The sequence below is a fragment of the Pelobates fuscus genome, chromosome 3 (genome assembly GCF_036172605.1).
Source record: "Pelobates fuscus isolate aPelFus1 chromosome 3, aPelFus1.pri, whole genome shotgun sequence".
NCBI lineage: Eukaryota > Metazoa > Chordata > Amphibia > Anura > Pelobatidae > Pelobates > Pelobates fuscus.
Genome location: NC_086319.1, coordinates 283,946,797 through 283,965,897, shown reverse-complemented (window position 1 = coordinate 283,965,897; position 19,101 = coordinate 283,946,797). Strand labels below are relative to the sequence as shown.

Genomic DNA, 19,101 nt, shown 5'->3' with positions numbered 1-19,101 from the left:
AAAAAAAGCCATTCAGATTCTTTCCTCTATGACCACTTCTAAAAGCAGAAGTGGTTATGAATGTTGGAGAAAACCTTTAAGCAAGATTTTTTTATTGATCAATATAGTGGGGGACTGGAGCTTCAGAGAAGCAGAAAGACTGGTTAAACCAATAAAACGTGTTCAAGCACCACTTTTCCAAGCAAATAAATGCAAATGTTTCAAGACATATATGGGCATATTTTCCCATCAGCACTACATCAAAACAAGAACTCAAGTTTAGTAACTGGTAAGAATATTTAATTTAACAATAGGAAACAATGTGTTTTGTTGTATAATTGTGTTTCATCGTAGAATGTGTCAAGGAGTTTTCATGAAATGTTCCATTTATCACTGGGCTGCAATTCTCATTGTGAAGGGAGGCAAATATGTATGTGGTTTAGTTTAAAGGACCACTCTAGTGCCAGGAAAACATACTCGTTTTCCTGGCACTAGAGTACCCTGAGGGTGCCCCCACCCTCAGGGACCCCCTCCCGCCGGGCTCTGGAGAGAGGAAGGGGTTAAACTTACCTCTTTTTCCAGCGCCGGGCGGGGAGCTTTCCTCCTCCTCTCCATCTTGATCGCGACGTCATCGGCTGAATGCGCATGCGCGGCAGGAGCCGCGCTCGCATTCAGCCAGTCGCATAGGAAAGCATTTACAATGCTTTCCTATGGACGCTTGCGTGCTCTCACTGTGATTTTCACAGTGAGAAGCACGCAAGCGCCTCTAGCGGCTGTCAGTGAGACAGCCACTAGAGGATTTGGAGGCTGGATTAACCCTCATTATAAACATAGCAGTTTCTCTGAAACTGCTATGTTTATTAAAAAAAAGGGTTAATCCTAGAGGTACCTGGCACCCAGACCACTTCATTAAGCTGAAGTCGTCTGGGTGCCTAGAGTGGTCCTTTAACATTATCTAAGATAAGCCAAAAATGATCTTTTACAAAATGGGGATTTGAATAATACAACTGCATATATAGGTTAAAAAATGGCCCCAATTTAAGTTTGGCAAGTTAAAAGGCCATGGGATGAGTGGCATGAAAATAATTGTTACCTTCATAGTGTTTAAAGCGTAGATTGCAGATAAACTGACAATCCCTTGTCAAAGACCAAACTGAAAAGGCTAGTGGGTCGTGAGACTCCTATACATGGGAAATAAAAGGTAGATTTAACAAAAGCATCTTTATCGGTTTGCTACCATCCCTTGGACAGCACAATGTTTTATGGAATAAAATATATAAAACAAACAACAAATGCCGTGAAGACTATTGCTTCAGCTGCCCACATGTTAGAAAAACAATAACACTTGGACAAGGGAGTAAAAAAATAAATAAATATATCATTAAGTAATGAGGTGTGAAAGTGACGAATTTGATTCCGTATGTGTATGTGGTTTTAGTTTAATTGGTCACATCCCTTTATTTAAAATTCCCATTCAGCCATCAAATGTTGCTGTTAAATATGTATATTTGTCTATATTATAATATTATTTAAGTGTTCTATAATGCAGGTTCAGCATTTTTTTTGCACACTTTTCAGCACTACTGACAGTTATTACCAACATCACGGTTTCTAAAATATAGTACTGATCGGGGGCGGGGCCTGACAGCCAAGATGGTCGGTCGCACACTTCAAGAGCTCTCGCAACATAGGGCATAAAAACGCTGACACCAATCGACTCAGAAACCTGAGCGGCCCATGGTGACCGAGAATAGATACAGCACAACCAGACAAACAAAATGATACCTGTCCAGCACCTACGGACCGCCGAAAGGCCTACACCGGCCATGCGGCCTAAACAGGAGTGGAGCCTGAGGCCCGGGGGAGGCGGACGATCCCCTGGCGTGGGATGTGCTCACAAACAAGAGCTTACCTCAGCCCTGCTACACCCCCCCTTTGGACCGGAGGGGGGACATCCCAGTCCTCGCAGGGGACGATTAACCCCACACCGCTGTCTGACCAAGCAAGGCCGATTAGGCCTCACTGAGATGGCGGCGCGGACGCAACCCAAGACCAAGCATAAAATTATTAAGCCACCCAGGGTTCTTCAATCAATTATGCACCCACCTTAGGAGGAGGGACAGTGCCCGGAAACAGCTCTACATGCGAGGGATAAGAGAGATGGCGGCGTGGATCCGCCCGACTACACGGCGCCGCATATTGGGGAACCCCCCATGAGACGCTAAGGTGGCCTCCCAACGGAAGGAAGCCAAAACTCAAATGGGCCGGAGGGGGCAACAAGCACACCGGACTCCAGCACTCACGACCCCATGCTCCAGAGTAACTCCCGCCGGGGTGCCCGACCGGTCTACCATCCAACGGCCCCAGCAACCCTCGACAGGCGGGGCATCCCCATGTCCGGGGTTACTCAAACCTTACTGGAATGCCGACCAGGACATAGCGAGATTGCTTGTTGGCAGGCGAACCTGGCGGAGAATTCATCCACGAGAGCCTCACACACAGCACCAACGGCTCAGCAGAGCAGGCATCGGCTGACCTCGGATGACCCTACAAACTGAGGCCCAGACACCTATTCCACGTACCGGAGGGGATTCCGGAGCAACAATATGGACTCACAGAACACCGGACTACACTGCCCCACCGACCCCTCTCTCATTATAACACCGCATATGATGCTGGCGAGCCGTGAGTTGGGAGCGCAAGCTCAAGCGAAATCCTCCATATACCTTGCCCTGCCAAGCAAAGCATATAGTTTAATTAGGACTTAACATTGCTTTTCTGCTACCCTAATGGGCTACTTAGGCAGGTACCTTTCAACACTAGTCTGCTTCACATAAGCTAGTGATATTCTAATGTACTTTAATCACCAGGCCTAGCTAGCCTCCCCGAGTTAATGTAAATATATAATCCAGCCTGAACAGGACGAACTAGCCTGCTCCAACTTGAGACCTACCTTAATTTTAATCTACTGTTACCTAGTTTAGCGCACTTAACACTACACTCACTGCATAACCATGTGTAGCCAGACTCTAGGAAGGGAGTGTTTAACCCTGTCTATCCCAGTTGTATACAGCCTCGTCCTAGACTAACTGTTACTCCCATTGCCAAAGAAGTTATCTCATGCTTTGAAAGAGACCAAGTAATGAAAATACACACTGTTCTTTAATCAACATAATCATATATATATGTATAAAAATGTGCTAGATTTAACATGTACCTCTATGCTATACTGTTTGAAATGCGCTAGAGGATTGCCTTTTGGGTACCTCACAAGCGCCTGTTACAACCTTACGCACTACAAAAATAAAGAATTAAAAAATATATATATAGTATTGAGCGTGTGTGTGTGTGTGTGTAGTGATGCAAGTAATAACTGGCAGCAGTGCTGAAAAGTGTGCAATAAATGCTAAACCTTCATTGTATAGCACACTTAATAAAAAATAAATATATATATATATATATATATATATATATATATATATATATATATATATATATATACACACACACACACACACACACACACACACACAGAGAATGGATGCAATATAATACAGATAACTTACCTGAGTTCTTTAAACAGCTCAACACTTTGATGAGTCATCAAGTTGTTCAGAAGCCATTCAAGGCACCTTAAATGACAGAAAGAACATGATCATGAATGTAAGCTTTGCATAATTACATCCAAGTAACTTTATTGTTGCTTAATCTCTAAAGTTTTGCTTAGACACGCCTCTCCGCCTTCAATGAGTAATAATATCCACATTGCCTGGGTAAATAGGGAAATTAAACTCTTTCTAAGGAGGATCTCGCACTCTTGCGCGATCCTCCATAGACTTAAATTCAGTACTCTCAAGCATGCGCGATAGTACAGCAGTGAGGTTGGCTCTTGCCGAAGAGGACAAGACGGAAGAGGATAATGGTGCAGGCAAGAGACATGTTCAGGTTTGAAAATCTTGCCTTCTCCTGCCCTCTGTACGTCCAGCATCATGCAAATCATGAAAAGACCCCAGAAGTAGACAAAGATGCTTTACATGATCACTATAAGCTCTACACTCTGTGTAGTGGTTAGAAGATTCTATGGATGCAACACCTTTCCTGCCTGTTTTGGCCAAGCTCTTTGGGAACACATATTTTCCACTCTCCAGCTTAATTGAAAATGTGTAATTTACACCTCCTTATTATCAATATCACATTTCAGCCAACATGTACAATAACAATATGCTGAGAGTTTTAGGTGAACCGGCTCAAGTTAGGAGTCAGGCTATTTTTAATTAGTTTTACATTCAGAGTAAGCCATCCTCTCACCCTTCACACTAGAATACACATAACCAATTCCACAAAATCATACACACATCTCAAATTAGCACAAACAATTAGACAATCACTCACACACAAATACATACATGTATAACTAACCAATCACACACATACATTACATACATGATGGGTTATTACACATCACATATTATGACACCAGCACAAACATGTAGTTTATAGACATACAACCACACCCACATACATCACTCCCACAGGCATAGTCAGACACAAACCATTTCCAGTTAAACCCCTTAAGGACCAAACTTCTGGAATAAAAGGGAATCATGACATGTCACACATGTAATGTGTCCTTAAGGGGTTAAAGGGTCACTGTAGGCAGCTCATTGAAGTGGTCTGGGTGCCAGCTCCCATCACAGTTAACCCTGCAAGTGTAGTTATTACAGTTTTTATAAACTGCAATAATTACCTTGCAGGGTTAAGTCCTCCTCTAGTGGCTGTCTAGAAGGACTTCCAGCTTCTTAGATGCCTTTTGGTCGTCTAAACGACACTGGAGGTCTGCACGCTATACATAAGGACCTCCAGCTTCGCCGGAATTCCCATAGGAAAGCACTGAATAATTGACGGCAGACAGCAGCGGGCGAGGAGCGTGGGCAGAGCCTGACCCAGCGCCAAGGGACATTCAGGTAAATTGATTCAGGTAAATGTTTAAAGGGGTTTTAATCCCTTCAGCGACGTGGGACAGGAGGGAGGGATGCCCTTTAAATATTCAAACTACTAAAAATGAAAACACATTGGCAAGGTCACCAGAACATTCAAGCCATTTAAAGGGACACTAAGCACCAAAACAACTTTGGTGTACAGACCATTCCTCAAATCCTCATCCATCATGCCTCAATTCTTTGCCATTTAGGAGTTGTCACTTGCATTTTTGATTTTAAAATGCTGTCTCTATTTCATAAATCCCTGCATAGAAGTGATTTAATGTCAGAGCAGATCTTTCTGTAAATTATCATTGATTAACTTTTTTTTTTCTTTTTTTTTTAACTATAAACCCTATTCGTTTATCTACTCTTCCCAGAAAGTATTGTTTTGCTTTCAGATTACATGTTCCATTGTGTTACTGGGCAATGCAGGTTAGAAGAGAGGATAAGATATTTAGGTAACTGATGGTAATACATACAGATTCCAAATCCAGTGAGAAAGAAAATATACATTACCTTTCCAGTTGCACTGAAAAACTAAACATTCTTTGCACTACTTTTATTGGAAGCAAGTGCTTTTTTAATTTTGATGGCCTATTATTACATTATTTGACATATAGCAGTTATGCTTTGTATCATCACTGCAGAACTCCACCTTATGAACTTTGCACATTCGTCACTACATTACTAAAGCACTTCTTAGATCAAATCTTGGAGCACCGTAATTAAGTTCTGTTGTTCAGGCAGAATATCCTAGGGTTAATAGATCTAGATCATAAATGCTCACAAATTTGTATGCAACTTATTATCTTAGTATTAGTACTGAAGTGATATTTGGGGTCAAGAGCCCTGTATTTTCTCTGAATATGTAATGCTCTACTGCCACCTGCTGGCATCTAATACAGTTTTCCAATTACAACAGTCTCACATAACACAAATAGATCTACAAACCATATCTAAAGTCCCTAGCTAGACAAAACTTTTACTATCTAAACAGGATTCTTTTTAACATAGCTAAGCCCAATTAATGCAACAATATAGAAAAGAAAAGCACAGGTACAAAATTCTTGAGACATTTGGAATCGAACGTCCAAGAAAGCACACGTTACAGAAGAGGGAACACATACTGTCCAAAAGCAGAATACTGGACATATAATCAGGAAGTATGCAAATAGGAGTAATAGGTTGAATACAAAGATAACTTCAAAATAGCCTAGTTTTCAAATAAAAGCCACGTGAGCTGAAGAACAGGCTTAGCTGATATAATGAAAAAACTTTGACTGTGTTCACATTTGCAAAGGCTCCCTCAAAATCTATACATCTAAAATAATTTCACTAACAAACGCGTCAATTTAAAAAAAAAAAAAAAAAAAAAAAAAACTTTTACAAAATCTGCACTCAATAGAACAAACTCCAACTTAATATATGGTATTTACAGGGCCACCTTTAGTAACGGTTGGAACCTAGGCAAACATTTGCTTGGGCTCAGAGGATTTTTTCCCCCTCCCCAGATTGGTTGTGTTGCCTTAGAGGCCATATGGCAGCCCAGGAATGAGAATTACCCCCATCATGGCATACCACTTACAAAAATTGACAACGCATAGTATTCAAAATGAGGTATGTCCAGTCTTTTTTAGTAGCCACTTAGTCACAAACCCTGGCCAAACATTTTTTTTATTTTTTAACATAACTGCAATTTTACTGATATCAGTCAGTGAAAGTGCTACTGTTTTAATACCCTCATATTTGTGTTCAGCGAAGTCTCACGAGTAGAACAGTATCCACCGTGTACAGGTGTATGGTGTTTTGGAAAGTTACAAGATTAACCCCTTAAGGACCGGACTTTTTTTGCGATGTTGTACATTTGCGACCAGGCATCTTTTTGACACTTTTGTGGTGTTTGTGTTTAGCTGTAATTTTCCGCTCTCTCATTTACTGTTCCCATACAAATTATATATTGTTTTTTTCAGGACAAAGGGGGCTTTCTTTACATACCATTATTTATATAATCTCCTGTAATTTAATTAAAAAAAAAAAATGAAAAAATATGATGAAAAATTGAAAAAAATACAAGTTTTTTGAATTTTATGTGAAAAATCTTTTACTCATCTACAAAAGCGAATGAAAAAAACTGCTAAATAGATTCAAAATGTTGTCCTGAGTTAAAAAATACCCAGTGTTTACATGCTTTTTGCTATTTTTTTGCATGTTATAGGGCTATAAGTACAAGTAGGATATTGCGGTTTCAAAACATACATTTTTAAAATGTATCAATAGTGACATTGTAACACTATTATCTGTCATAAATTGCTAAATAACACCCCACATATTTTTTTAAAAGTAGACAACCCAGGGTATTCAATATGGGGTATGTCCAGACTTTTTTAGTAGCCACTTAGTCGCAAACACTGGCCAAAGTTAGCGTTCATATTTGTTTGTGTGTGAAAAAAGTAAAAAACAAAATTGAACGCTAATTTTGGCCAGTGTTTGTGACTAAGTGGTTACTAAAAAAGACTGGACATACCCCATTTGCAATACCTTGGGTTGTCTTCTTTTGCAAATGGTATGCCATCATGGGGGTAATTCTCATTCCTGGGCTACCATACGCTCTCAAAGGCAACGTAACCAACCTGGCCATTTTCAATGTAAAAATATTTGACCCATATATTTGACCCTGTAACTTTCAAAAACGCTATAAAACCTGTACATGGGGGGTCCTGTTCTACTCAGGAGACTTTGCTGAACACAAATATTAGTGTTTCAAAACTGGAAAATGTATCACAACAATTATATCATCAGTAAAAGTGCTGTTTGTGTGTGAAAAATGCAAAAAAAGTCACTTTCACTGACAATATCATCGCTGTGATATGTTTTACCGTTTTGAATCACTAATATTTGTGTTCAGCGAAGTCTCCCGAGTAAAACAGTACCCCCCCATGTACAGGTTTTAGGGTGTCGTAGAACGTTACAGGGTAAAATACAGTGATCGCAAATTAAATTCTCTGTACTTTCGGCCTGGGTTGGCAGGCAGGTCCCTTAAATTGCAATCAATAAAATAACTTCATTATGTAAAAATATTACATAAATACGCACGTAGAATTTAAATATATATGCATATTTATATATTTGAAGTCTACGTGTATATTTATATAATTATTTATGTAATTTTGTATATGGACATATGAATAGTTCGCATTCTTTTTATTTATTTATATATACATAGATATATATACAATTTCATTCTAAGTGTATTTTGATATAAATATATATTAATATCAAAATATAGTTAGAATAAAATTTCGTATAGATATATATTTTTTTTAATTTTTATTATTATTTTTAATTTTTTAAATTTAATTTAAATTATTTATTATTCGTATTTTATAATAATATATATATACAATATATTTAGTTATTATATATATTATATATATACACGTGTGTAAATTAATTATAAGTGTATTTTTATATTAATATATGTACATATTAATATAAAATATACACTTAGCATGACATTATATATATATGATATATAGACATATATTATATAGGTATAATATATGTCTATATATCATATATATACACATATATAATAATATTTTTTTATTAACTATAACTTTAAATTTTTTTTTGATTTTACACTGATTTTACAGTTGCAGGGAGACTGCCTGTCAGCACAGACAGTCCCCCTGCAGGCAGAGACTAGGACACCTATTGTGACCATGTGGTCGCCCTGTTGGGCGATCACATGGCCACAGGGGTCCTAAACCGCCATGGGGAGACTGTCTGGGCTGCAGGCAGTCTCCCCACACCGGGAGCCCCGCCGATCGCCGCCGGGGGAACGACGGCGATCGGGTAAGTACATTGGACGGTTAGGACGGTTCAGGACCGTCACCGGTCGGCAACGCAAAAATGCCGATGACGGTCCTGAACCGTCCTCCGTCCTTAAGGGGTTAAATATAGGGTTTGCAAATTAAATTCTTGTGACTTTCTGCCCGAGTTGTCAGGCAGGTCCCTCACATTGCAATTAATAAAATCATATAGAATTATGTAAGAAGATTATACAAATACATGTAGAATTTTAATATATATGTATATTTCCATTCAAACTGTATTTCGATATCAATGTATATATTAATATTATTATTATTATATTATTTATATAGCGCCAACAAATTCCGTAGCGCTGTACAATGGGTGGACTAAGACACATAATTGAGATCAGACCACTGGACGTACAGGAACAGAGGGGGTTGAGGGCCCTGCTCAATGAGCTTACATGTATCAAAATACAGTTAGAATGAAATTACACACACACTTTTTTTTAACAAATATATTATTTTTATTTTTACATATATATATATATATATATATATATATATATATATATATATATATATATTCATCATTACTAGAATATAAAAATATATTTGCCATATGTATGAGGATTTATTTTTATTTAATTTTTTAATCTTGCTGGCAAATCCTTAGCCTGCTTTTCTGGTCATGTGACTGCTTTGTCAGTGCTATCACATGACCTGTGAGGGCCAGACTTGGCGTGACAGTGTTTAAGCCCACTTAATGTGGGACGGCACAGAACGCCGTTAACGGCTTAAGATATACACTGATGAAAATAATACATAATTAAATTCCATGCATGTACATCTACTAAACAGTGGTTTTATTTGATTTGGAGTAGTAGAGGGTGCTTTATTATTTTACTTACTTGTTTTTCACTGAATCTAATCCATAGATGCTGGCTGCAGATGAATATCCACAAACAGTTTGCACACTGATGGTTTCTTTCATAGTTTCCCCACACTGTTGAATCAGTCCATCCTAAAACACCAGAATAAAACACAAATTACGAAGATGAATAGGCTGTATTACTCTTATTGAAAACATTCCCACCCTTTACATGAATAATTGAGTTTTTATATGACTTTGTTAATTTACTAATATCTTGAGGATTAAAAAATCCCCATTTGGTTGAACTCCTGATGTGGAGATTATACTTCTATGGAAGTGGCAGCTCCCATTCTCTGGGATGCATGTACCGCTGCAGCCCTTCCATGTTAAGGGCGCGGTAATCATATTATGATGCTCTTCCCACTTTTTTATCTGGAGACAAAAGTGAAACCAGTATAGACAATCTAGAGTATTGATGGGTACTTCTTCAAACATATAACTTATACCAAACCTACCTTTTACATTCAGAATGATAACTAGATTGCTTGTCAAAGAAAGAGAGAAATACGGACAAAAGTCCAAATAAGAGGATAACAGAAAAGAGGAAGCCCTACCTTTAATAATTCTAGGTATGACAGTAAAAAAGCATATACCAAAAAGAGGAAGGGCAGAACTAAGAGAGGCTACAATTAGTAAGTACCGTATATACTCGAGTATAAGCCGACCCGAATATAAGCCGAGGCCCCTAATTTTATCCCAAAAAACTGGGAAAACTTATTGACTCGAGTATAAGACTAGGGTGGGAAATGCAGCAGCTACTGGTAAATTTCTAAATAAAATTAGATCCTATACAAATTATATTAATTGAATATTTATTTACAGTGTGTGTATAATGAATGCAGTGTGTGCGTATGTGTGTGTGTATGAGTGCAGTGTGTGTGTATGAGTGCAGTGTGTGTGTATGAGTGCAGTGTGTGTGTGCATGAATGCAGTGTGTGTGTGCATGAATGCAGTGTGTGTGTGCATGAATGCAGTGTGTGTGTGCATGAATGCAGTGTGTGTGTGCATGAATGCAGTGTGTGTGTGTATGAATGCAGTGTGTGAATGCAGTGTGTGCAGGGCCGGTGCAAGGATATTTGCCGCCGTAGGCAAAAAAAATTTTGCCGCCCCTCCCCCCCCCCCCATATGTCCTGACTTCCCCCCCTCCTCCCTCAGTGGTCCTTACCTCCCCACCCCCGTGTTCCTTCACCACTCCCCCTCCCCTAGTGGTCCTTACCCTCCCCTCCCCTAGTGGTCCTTACTTCCTCCTCCCCTCCCATAGTGGTCCTTATCCCACCCCCTCCCTCTCATAGTGGTCCTTATCCCCCTTTTCCCTCCCATAGTGTTCCTTATCCCCCCCCATCCCTCCCATAGTGGTCCTTATCCCCCCCCCCCCCTCCCTCCCATAGTGGTCCTTATACCCCCCTCCCTCCCATAGTGGTCCTTAACCCACCCCATCCCTCCCATAGTGGTCCTTATACCCCCCCCCCTCCCATAGTGGTCCTTATACCCCTTTTTTTTGTTATTATTATTTTTTTATTATTATAATTTTTTTATTATTATTTCTTATTTTATTTATATATTTTTTTTTTCGTCCCCCCTCCCTGCTTGATATATGGCAGGGAGGGGGGCTCTCCTTCCCTGGTGGTCCAGTGGCAGTTCAGTGGGGGGGGAGGGGGGCTGGCAGAGCTGTAACTTACCTTTCCTGCAGCTCCTGTCAGTTCTCTCCTCCTCTGCGCCGTCCGTTCTGCTCTTCTGTCAGCTTACACTGTAAGTCTCGCGAGAGCCGCGGCTCTCGCGAGATTTACACTGGGAGCTGACCGAGGTGCTGACCGGACCGCGCAGAGGAGGAGAGAGCTGACAGGAGCTGCAGGAAAGGTAAGTTACAGCTCTGCCAGCCCCCCTCTCCCCCAGTCTGTATTATGGCAATGCAAATTGCCATAATACAGACCTTGACTCGAGTATAGGCCGAGTTGGGGTTTTTCAGCCCAAAAAATGGGCTGAAAAACTCGGCTTATACTCGAGTATATACGGTAAATTAAACTACTAATAACGCTAAAGAGGTGCTGCAATAATGTCAGGCTGCCTATGCAGATCAATAAGGCTAAATGGGGTGATATAAATCACAAGCAGAGATAGGAGAGAACCACCATCCCCTCCTGCAAGAAACTCCCCAAGCAAAATAATGAAATAATGAAAAAGCCAGGCTGACCCTGAGATACCTCGGCACAGTGGAACATCCACTAGTGCCTACCAAAACCTCTATCCCTTCCTCCACTAAGAAAAACACACTTAACTAACTAAAAAAAATAGTGCATTGTGCTACCTAGTGATTGAAAGTGAAAAAATAAACAAATAGCTACTGACGCGCGTCGAGCTATTTGTTTATTTTTTCCACTTTCAATCACTAGGTAGCACAATGCACTATTTTTTTTAGTTAGTTAAGTGTGTTTTTCTTAGTGGAGGAAGGGATAGAGGTTTTGGTAGGCACTAGTGGATGTTCCACTGTGCCGAGGTATCTTAGGGTCAGCCTGGCTTTTTCATTATTTCATTATTTTGCTTGGGGTGTTTCTTGCAGGAGGGGAGGGTGGTTCTCTCCTATTTCTGCTTGTGATTTATATCACCCCATTTAGCCTTATTGATCTGCATAGGCAGCCTGACATTATTGCAGCACCTCTTTAGCTTTATTAGTCGTTTAATTTACTTACTAATTGTAGCCTGTTAGTCCTGCCCTTCCTCTTTTTGGTATATGCTTTTAATGTCATCCCTAGAAATTTTAAAGGTCGGGCTTCCTCTTTTCTGTTATCCTCTTATTTAGACTTTTGTCCGTATTTCTCGCTTTCTTTGTATTTCTATAGTGGGTTACTCCTACATTGAGGACAATAGGTGGGTTTTTGGTGGAATTATCCTATCTACCCTTATTGGTAGGGATTGATTGGAATTTCTTCCACAGTTTTTTCTCTCTTTATTAAATTCCTTATTAGTTTGCTTGTCAAGCTTGCGTTAAATCGTAACAAGATTTGATGTGACAAAAAACAAACAATATGTGAAATTATCTTACCAACTGCAACATGCAGGCTGCAGCTAGAATGGCAACAACACGGCTAGGTTTTATCAAGACTTCATCTCTGTACAAGGAGCCAAACGCCACCTGCAGAGCTGCAAAAGTATAAAGTTGTATGCATGGAGTGAGGCAACATGTCTAGATATTGGTTAAACCTTTGAAGTCCCTTTAACATGGATCCTAAACAGACAAGTGTATCCTAAAAATTGACAAGTGTCTAGACAGTCTCCAGCCCCACTGTCCCACAGAGGAGTAAGCTGCTCACTGTTTACTAGACATGCCCCTATTCACGGTATAGCGAGTAGGGGCAGAATTTACTAATACTAAGTTTGGCTGAAAGAACAATTTAGGTCAGCCTTTTAGTAGATAGCAAGATGCAGCCGCAGTACGAATAGTATTGGAGTTTTATTCATTAGAATGAAATTCCGTAACGAACAATGTCCTACATTGCGTCGTAACAGGAATGGAGAAACGGTTCTCATTCTGTTAGGATGCAATTCGGTAGTTTCGCCAGGGTTCTGTCTAAATGACAGGACGTTCGGGAATACTGACAGGAAGCATCGTGGTAACATGGAGGAAAGGTGAGAATTGTGGGAAAATTGTGCTGACCACCGGAAATGAAGCACACTTTGCTCCTCCGCTGGTCAAGCACGGGAAACCTCCATAAGACAAATAGTCCCTACTTTGTCTTATGATTTTAAAGAAAACTAGAGGTGACAGGAAGAAATGAAGAAAAGATCCTGACAGAGGGAGAGAAGAGGAATCAATTGGGAAAAGGTATGTTTGGCATGACAGTGCCGCTTTAAATTTTATATCTACCTCTTACAGACAATTTATTTAAACTCACAGAATGATGAGTGGTAAAGTTCAAAACAAGTACGATTTGTATTCAACTGAAGTATTTGAATGTTCAAAATTACACTCCAGCCACTGCCAAATGACAGAATTTTTAACAAATTGAAAGCAATAATACAATTTCCCCCAAATTCAGCTCAGTCTAATTTGCGATATGGATGTATAAACCAGTAGAAACTGTATGCCTGAAGAAATTTACATACCCATATTTGTGAACCAAAATGAGTGGCAGAATATCAGAGAGAGACATACCTTCTGCATCAATATTGTGGTCAGGAATCTCCACCTGGATTACATTCATACCAGACTCTTTCCAGGAGCCGCAGAACATGCTGGAGAAGTAACCGGACTAAATAAGGGAAGAAAAAAAATAGAATATGAATACACACACAGCCATGGGAAAAATAAAGTACACCCTCTTTGAATTCTATAATTTTCACATATCAGAACATGATCATTTGTTCCTAAGCATCAGCCATGTGTGAAAAACGATGTAGAAACATAACATACAGGGATATAATTTCTAATTAGTGGGGTAATAGCTGCTTGATCCAAGGAGACATCTGACTGCTATTTTGGGGTCAAGAAGGATTTTTTCCTGGTTTGTTGCAAAATTGGAAGCGCTTCAGACTAGGTTTTTTGCCTTCTTTTGGATCAACAGCAAAAACATATGTGAGGAAGGCTGAACTTGATGGATGCAAGTCTTTCCAGCTATGTAACTATGTAACTATGTACACCCTTACTGCAGACAGGCACTACTAATCAAGTGCACTAGATTAACGGACTATCAACATGTCTGACCACCTCTATAAAAGCCAAAGTTTTAGAAGTTTGCTGGTCTGGAGTATTCAGGGGGTGTGTTCACACAATGCCAAGAAACAGACATCAGCAATTATCCTAGAGAAGCAATTGTTTTCCAACAAACTGGAAAGGGTTATAAGGCCATTTCCAAATAATTTAAAGTCCATAATTTAATAGTGAGAAAGATTATTCAAGTGTTTAAAGTGATTATTCAAGTTATTAAAGTGGAAAACATTCAAGACAGTTGCCAATCTTCCCACTAGTGGATGTTACAGCAAATTCACACCAAGGTTAAACTGTGCAATGCTCAGAGAAACTGGAAAAATCCAAACGTTACAGCTTATACTATACAGGCCTCAGTTGGTATGTTAACAAGTATGGTTTGTTTGGAAGGTTTGCCAGGAGAAAGCCTCATAGAAGCATGACTTAAGTTTGCAAGGTTGCATCTGAACAAATACCAAGATATCTGAAACAATGTATTTTGGACAGAGGAGGCTAAGTGGAGATGTTTGGCCATAATGTACAGCTTAACATTTGGCAAAAAAACACAGTGGTGGAAGGGTGATGATTTGGGCTTTTTTTGCAAACACTGAACCTGCAAAACTTGCAGTCACTGAGTCGACCATGAACTCCTCTTTATCCCAAAGTAATCTACAGTCAAATGTGAGGCCATCTGTCCAAAAAGCTTAAGCTTGGCCGAAATCGGATCATGCAACAGAACAATGATCCCAAGACCACCACCAAATCTACAAGACAATGGCTGAAAAATAAATGAATCAAGGTGTTGCAAAGAGACGGTCCAAGTCCAGACCACAACCAGATTTAAATGCTTTTGCGTGACAGCTATACAGAAACAAATGCCAGTAAATCTCGAACACAAGCAATGTTATAAAGAAGAGTGAGTCAAAATTTCTCCACAACGATGATTGATAAAGTCATACAGAAAAGGATTACTTCAAAGTTATTGAGGCTAAAGGTGGTTCTACAAGGTACACACAGGGCTTCTACATTTTGCCTTTATTTTAGTTAAATAAATCATGACAAGGTGTAATATGTCATGTGTTGTGTTGCTCATCAGAGGTTGTAGTTACCCAATTTTTAGACCTGCTAAGGAACAGATTATTGTTATGTCCTGATAAATAAATAAAAAAATATAGAATTCAAAGAGGATATTCTTTCTTTTACCATGACTGTGTACACACACACCCATACAAATCGACATATACAAGCATACTACATGACCAAAACGCATTGGGACACACCTCTTAATTATTGAATTCACATGTTTCAATCAGACCCGTTGACACAGATGTATAAAATCAAGCATCTAGCCGTGCAGTTTGCATGTAGAAACATTTGTGAAGAGCTCAGTGAATTCAAACATGGTACGGTGATAGGATGCCACCATTTCAATAAGTCAGTTTGAGAGTGTGACGCTGCCAGGTGCTGGGTAGTGAGATCGATTATCTCTACTCCCAGGGATGCTTGCTGCTGCTGGGATGAGGGACCGACAATCTCCTTTCCCTGTGATGCATATGGCTGCTGGGGTGTGTGTATCCCTCACCGTGCCTGCTCGCTTGCTTGTTCTGCAGGTGTTGGGTCACTTGGGCCTCGAGTGCCCTGACAATCCATACCAGAACCTCGGGGCCAAAAAAGGATAGTCGCCATTGCATCTTCCGAAGGAACTCCTCCTCGTATGCGAATGCTGCCCAAGGACTAGCTCGCTCCATCTTCCGAGTTCCTTTGTAGACAGGGCGCTGTACGAATACTAGCGTTGCCCTTCGTTATAAATTTAACGATAAAGACAGGGGTGCTGTACGGATACTAGCGTTGCCCTTATTATAATCCACACCAGGGATGTCGAACATGCGGCCCCCCAGATGTTGCTGAACTACAACTCCCATGATTCCCTGGCTATCTGTTTCATTGAAAGAATCATGGGAGTTGTAGTTCAGCAACATCTGGGGGGCCGCATGTTCGACATCCCTGATCCACACGTTACCGGTGTCTTTAGGATGCTTCTCCTAGCACTAGGAAGCCATTCTGCCGCGGCCACCAATGTGACGAACCGTCTGGCACCCCAACCGGGTACCTCCGTCAATCGCTGCTTCCTAGTACTTGTGAGTACCATAAGCACTGCACTGGAACACCATAACCACCGTAAACCCCACGAACCGCCTCAGCTTGGTTGGGGTCTCGCCGTCCTCCACCCACCCTGGACCCAAGACCAGGATCCAGCTTCTAGTGGGTAGACCTCCCCTAGTCCAGAGAGTGTAGCAGGAACAGCTCTTATAAGAGCTAGTGAGTATAGTGATCCCAGAATGTAGTACTCCAATCCCTCAAACATGAGCCAAGACTTCATGAAGGGTAAAACGAATCTCTTTAATGGGAGCCACTTGGCCTTATATGACTATCCCCATGCAAGGGGTACGCCCACAGGGACCTTGTGGGGGACTGATTTGCAACTTCACAGACCAATAACAATACGGTTACAAGGCATGACACTCCCACACACAGCACACAATCCCTCCCCTCTGCTTGGGAGATAATTGGATCAGGAACTGTACTAATTCTAATACAATTATCTCCAAGCACAGAAAAAACACTTTTATAAAACATTCCCAAATTACCCTAAAAATACATAGAACCCCACAATTGTTACATCCCCTGATAGCCATGATCTGGGTGACCAACATATCCAAAAATCACCCAGATCAGTTCAGGGGTTCAGAAATGTCATGGTTTTTACTGACCGCAGGCATGGTCCAATAACAGAGAAAAATTCCATAGAATCGTGGCTAAGTGCCGCTGGAGGACCAACCGGGAACTGCATGGTTTTCATGCCGAAAATAGTTCCAGGGTATTCGCAACTAAATTCCCCTGAAGTCTATTCGCGGTTTTCGTCTATGCGAACAAGATGGCCGCCACCTCATGGTCGTCCATAGGAATTGCGGCCACCCAGACAAACAGACCACAGAGGTGCAAATTGCAACAATGTATCAATGTATCAATTAAGCTTAACAAGCTCCAGGGTGGTCTCCGGTTCGTGCGGCTGTTCGGTAAACGATCCATATAGTCCCAATTGCACAAAAAGAGCCTGTTACAAGTCGAAGAGGCACAATTGGTGTTTTCAAATAGGGTTTAACACAGGGGCCATAGTCACAGGGTAAGAGGCTGGCAAACAGGCTCCGCCAAAAAACAGTGACAAGGCTACTTTCGTTACAGAGAGATTTTATCCCTGCTGGATATTCCACTGTTAATTGGTTGTTGTTTTTTTAACATTCTTTATTTATTTAGTTTTGTTTTTTTGTCTGAAGGTAACAATACAAACATTTTTCATCATAACAATGTTTCGCCAATGACCTCGTCTGGCACACCCTTCCCCTTTTCGCTCCCTCAGCTGTGTTACGGTCCTACTGTTGGGGCTCCGCTGACGTTTGAGTCCGTGTGGGTTGGTGGCGTCGGCCTCTGGAGGACAAGTAAGGGTGCTTTAACTCCCATTCCCCACCCTCTGTCCCTCACCCCCGTCCCATGGTCTCGGGTCTTGGGCGGGGGAGGGCTAGGTGTAGGGTGGTGGTTGGTTGAGGGAGCAGCTCGCCGTGCAGTTGGGTCGGGGTTCCTCAGTTCGAGGTGGGGGTCGTGCCCCTTCCTCTGGGGGGGAGGGGGGGGTGATAGATGAAATTGTCTTGTGGGGTGTCCCTCCCCTAGGGTCTCGGCCTCGTCAATCAGGTAGATGAGTGTTATGTCCCATCGTCTTTGTCGTGGGATTGGGCGTTGTAGCGTCCCAGTGCTGTCCTGGGTGGATAGGGCCACCCTTAAGCTGTCTGCGTCGCCTAGGTCTTGGTCGGGGGTAAGGGGTCCATGTGCAGGCCACCCCCCTGGGTGATCCAATCGGTACTATGGCGGGGCCTTCTGGTCTCTTCCGGGACCTGTCTGGTGTTAGAGCCCGACTGTGTCGTGGAATCCCCCTTCCACTGTTAATTGTAAGTGGTGTTATTGGAAACAAAGCGTTTAGGAACAGCAACAATTCAGCGACGAAGCGGAAAACCACATAAAGTTACACAGCGAGGTCCGAGTGTAGAGGTGCATGGTGCGTAAAACTTACCAACGCTCTGCTGATTCCATAGCTGAAGAGTTCCAAACTTCCACTAGCATCAATATCAGCACATAAACTGTGCAGCTGGAGCTTCATGGAACGGGTTTCCATGACCAAGCAGCTGCATGCAATCCTCACATCACCAAGTACAATGCCAAGTGTCGGATCAAATGGTGTAAAGCACACCAACACTGGACTCTGGAGCAGAAGAAACATGTTCTGTGGAGTGACGAATCACACTTCTCTGTTTGGCAATCTGATAGGCGAGTCTGGGTTTGGGAGATGCAAAGAGAAAGCTGCCAGACTGCATTGTGCCATCTATAAAGTTTGGTGGGATAATGGTATGGGGATATTTAGCAGGGGTTGGGCTAGGCCCCTTACTTACAGTGAAGGGAAATCTTAATGCTTCATCATACCAAGACATTTTGGACAACTCTATGCTTCCCAATTTGTGTGAACAGTTTGGAGAATGCAATTTTCTATTCCAGTATGACTGTGCCCCAGTGCACAAAGCAAGGTCCATAAAGAAATGGTTGGATACGTTTGATGTGAAAGAACTTTAACGGCCCCCCACAGAGCCCTGACCTCAACCCGTT

General features: G+C 41.3%; 1 protein-coding gene across 1 annotated transcript in view; it reads right to left on the bottom strand.

Moving 5' to 3' along the window:
• GMCL1 (germ cell-less 1, spermatogenesis associated) overlaps positions 1–19,101 on the bottom strand; it is a 184,603-nt gene that overhangs the window by 115,037 nt on the left and 50,465 nt on the right. The window contains exons 4-7 of the mRNA XM_063445583.1: positions 13,861–13,957; positions 12,751–12,848; positions 9,688–9,800; positions 3,546–3,611 (exon numbers count right to left, since the gene is read on the bottom strand). Of these exons, the coding sequence (XP_063301653.1) occupies positions 3,546–3,611; positions 9,688–9,800; positions 12,751–12,848; positions 13,861–13,957 (374 nt within the window). The remainder of the gene's footprint in view (positions 1–3,545; positions 3,612–9,687; positions 9,801–12,750; positions 12,849–13,860; positions 13,958–19,101) is intronic.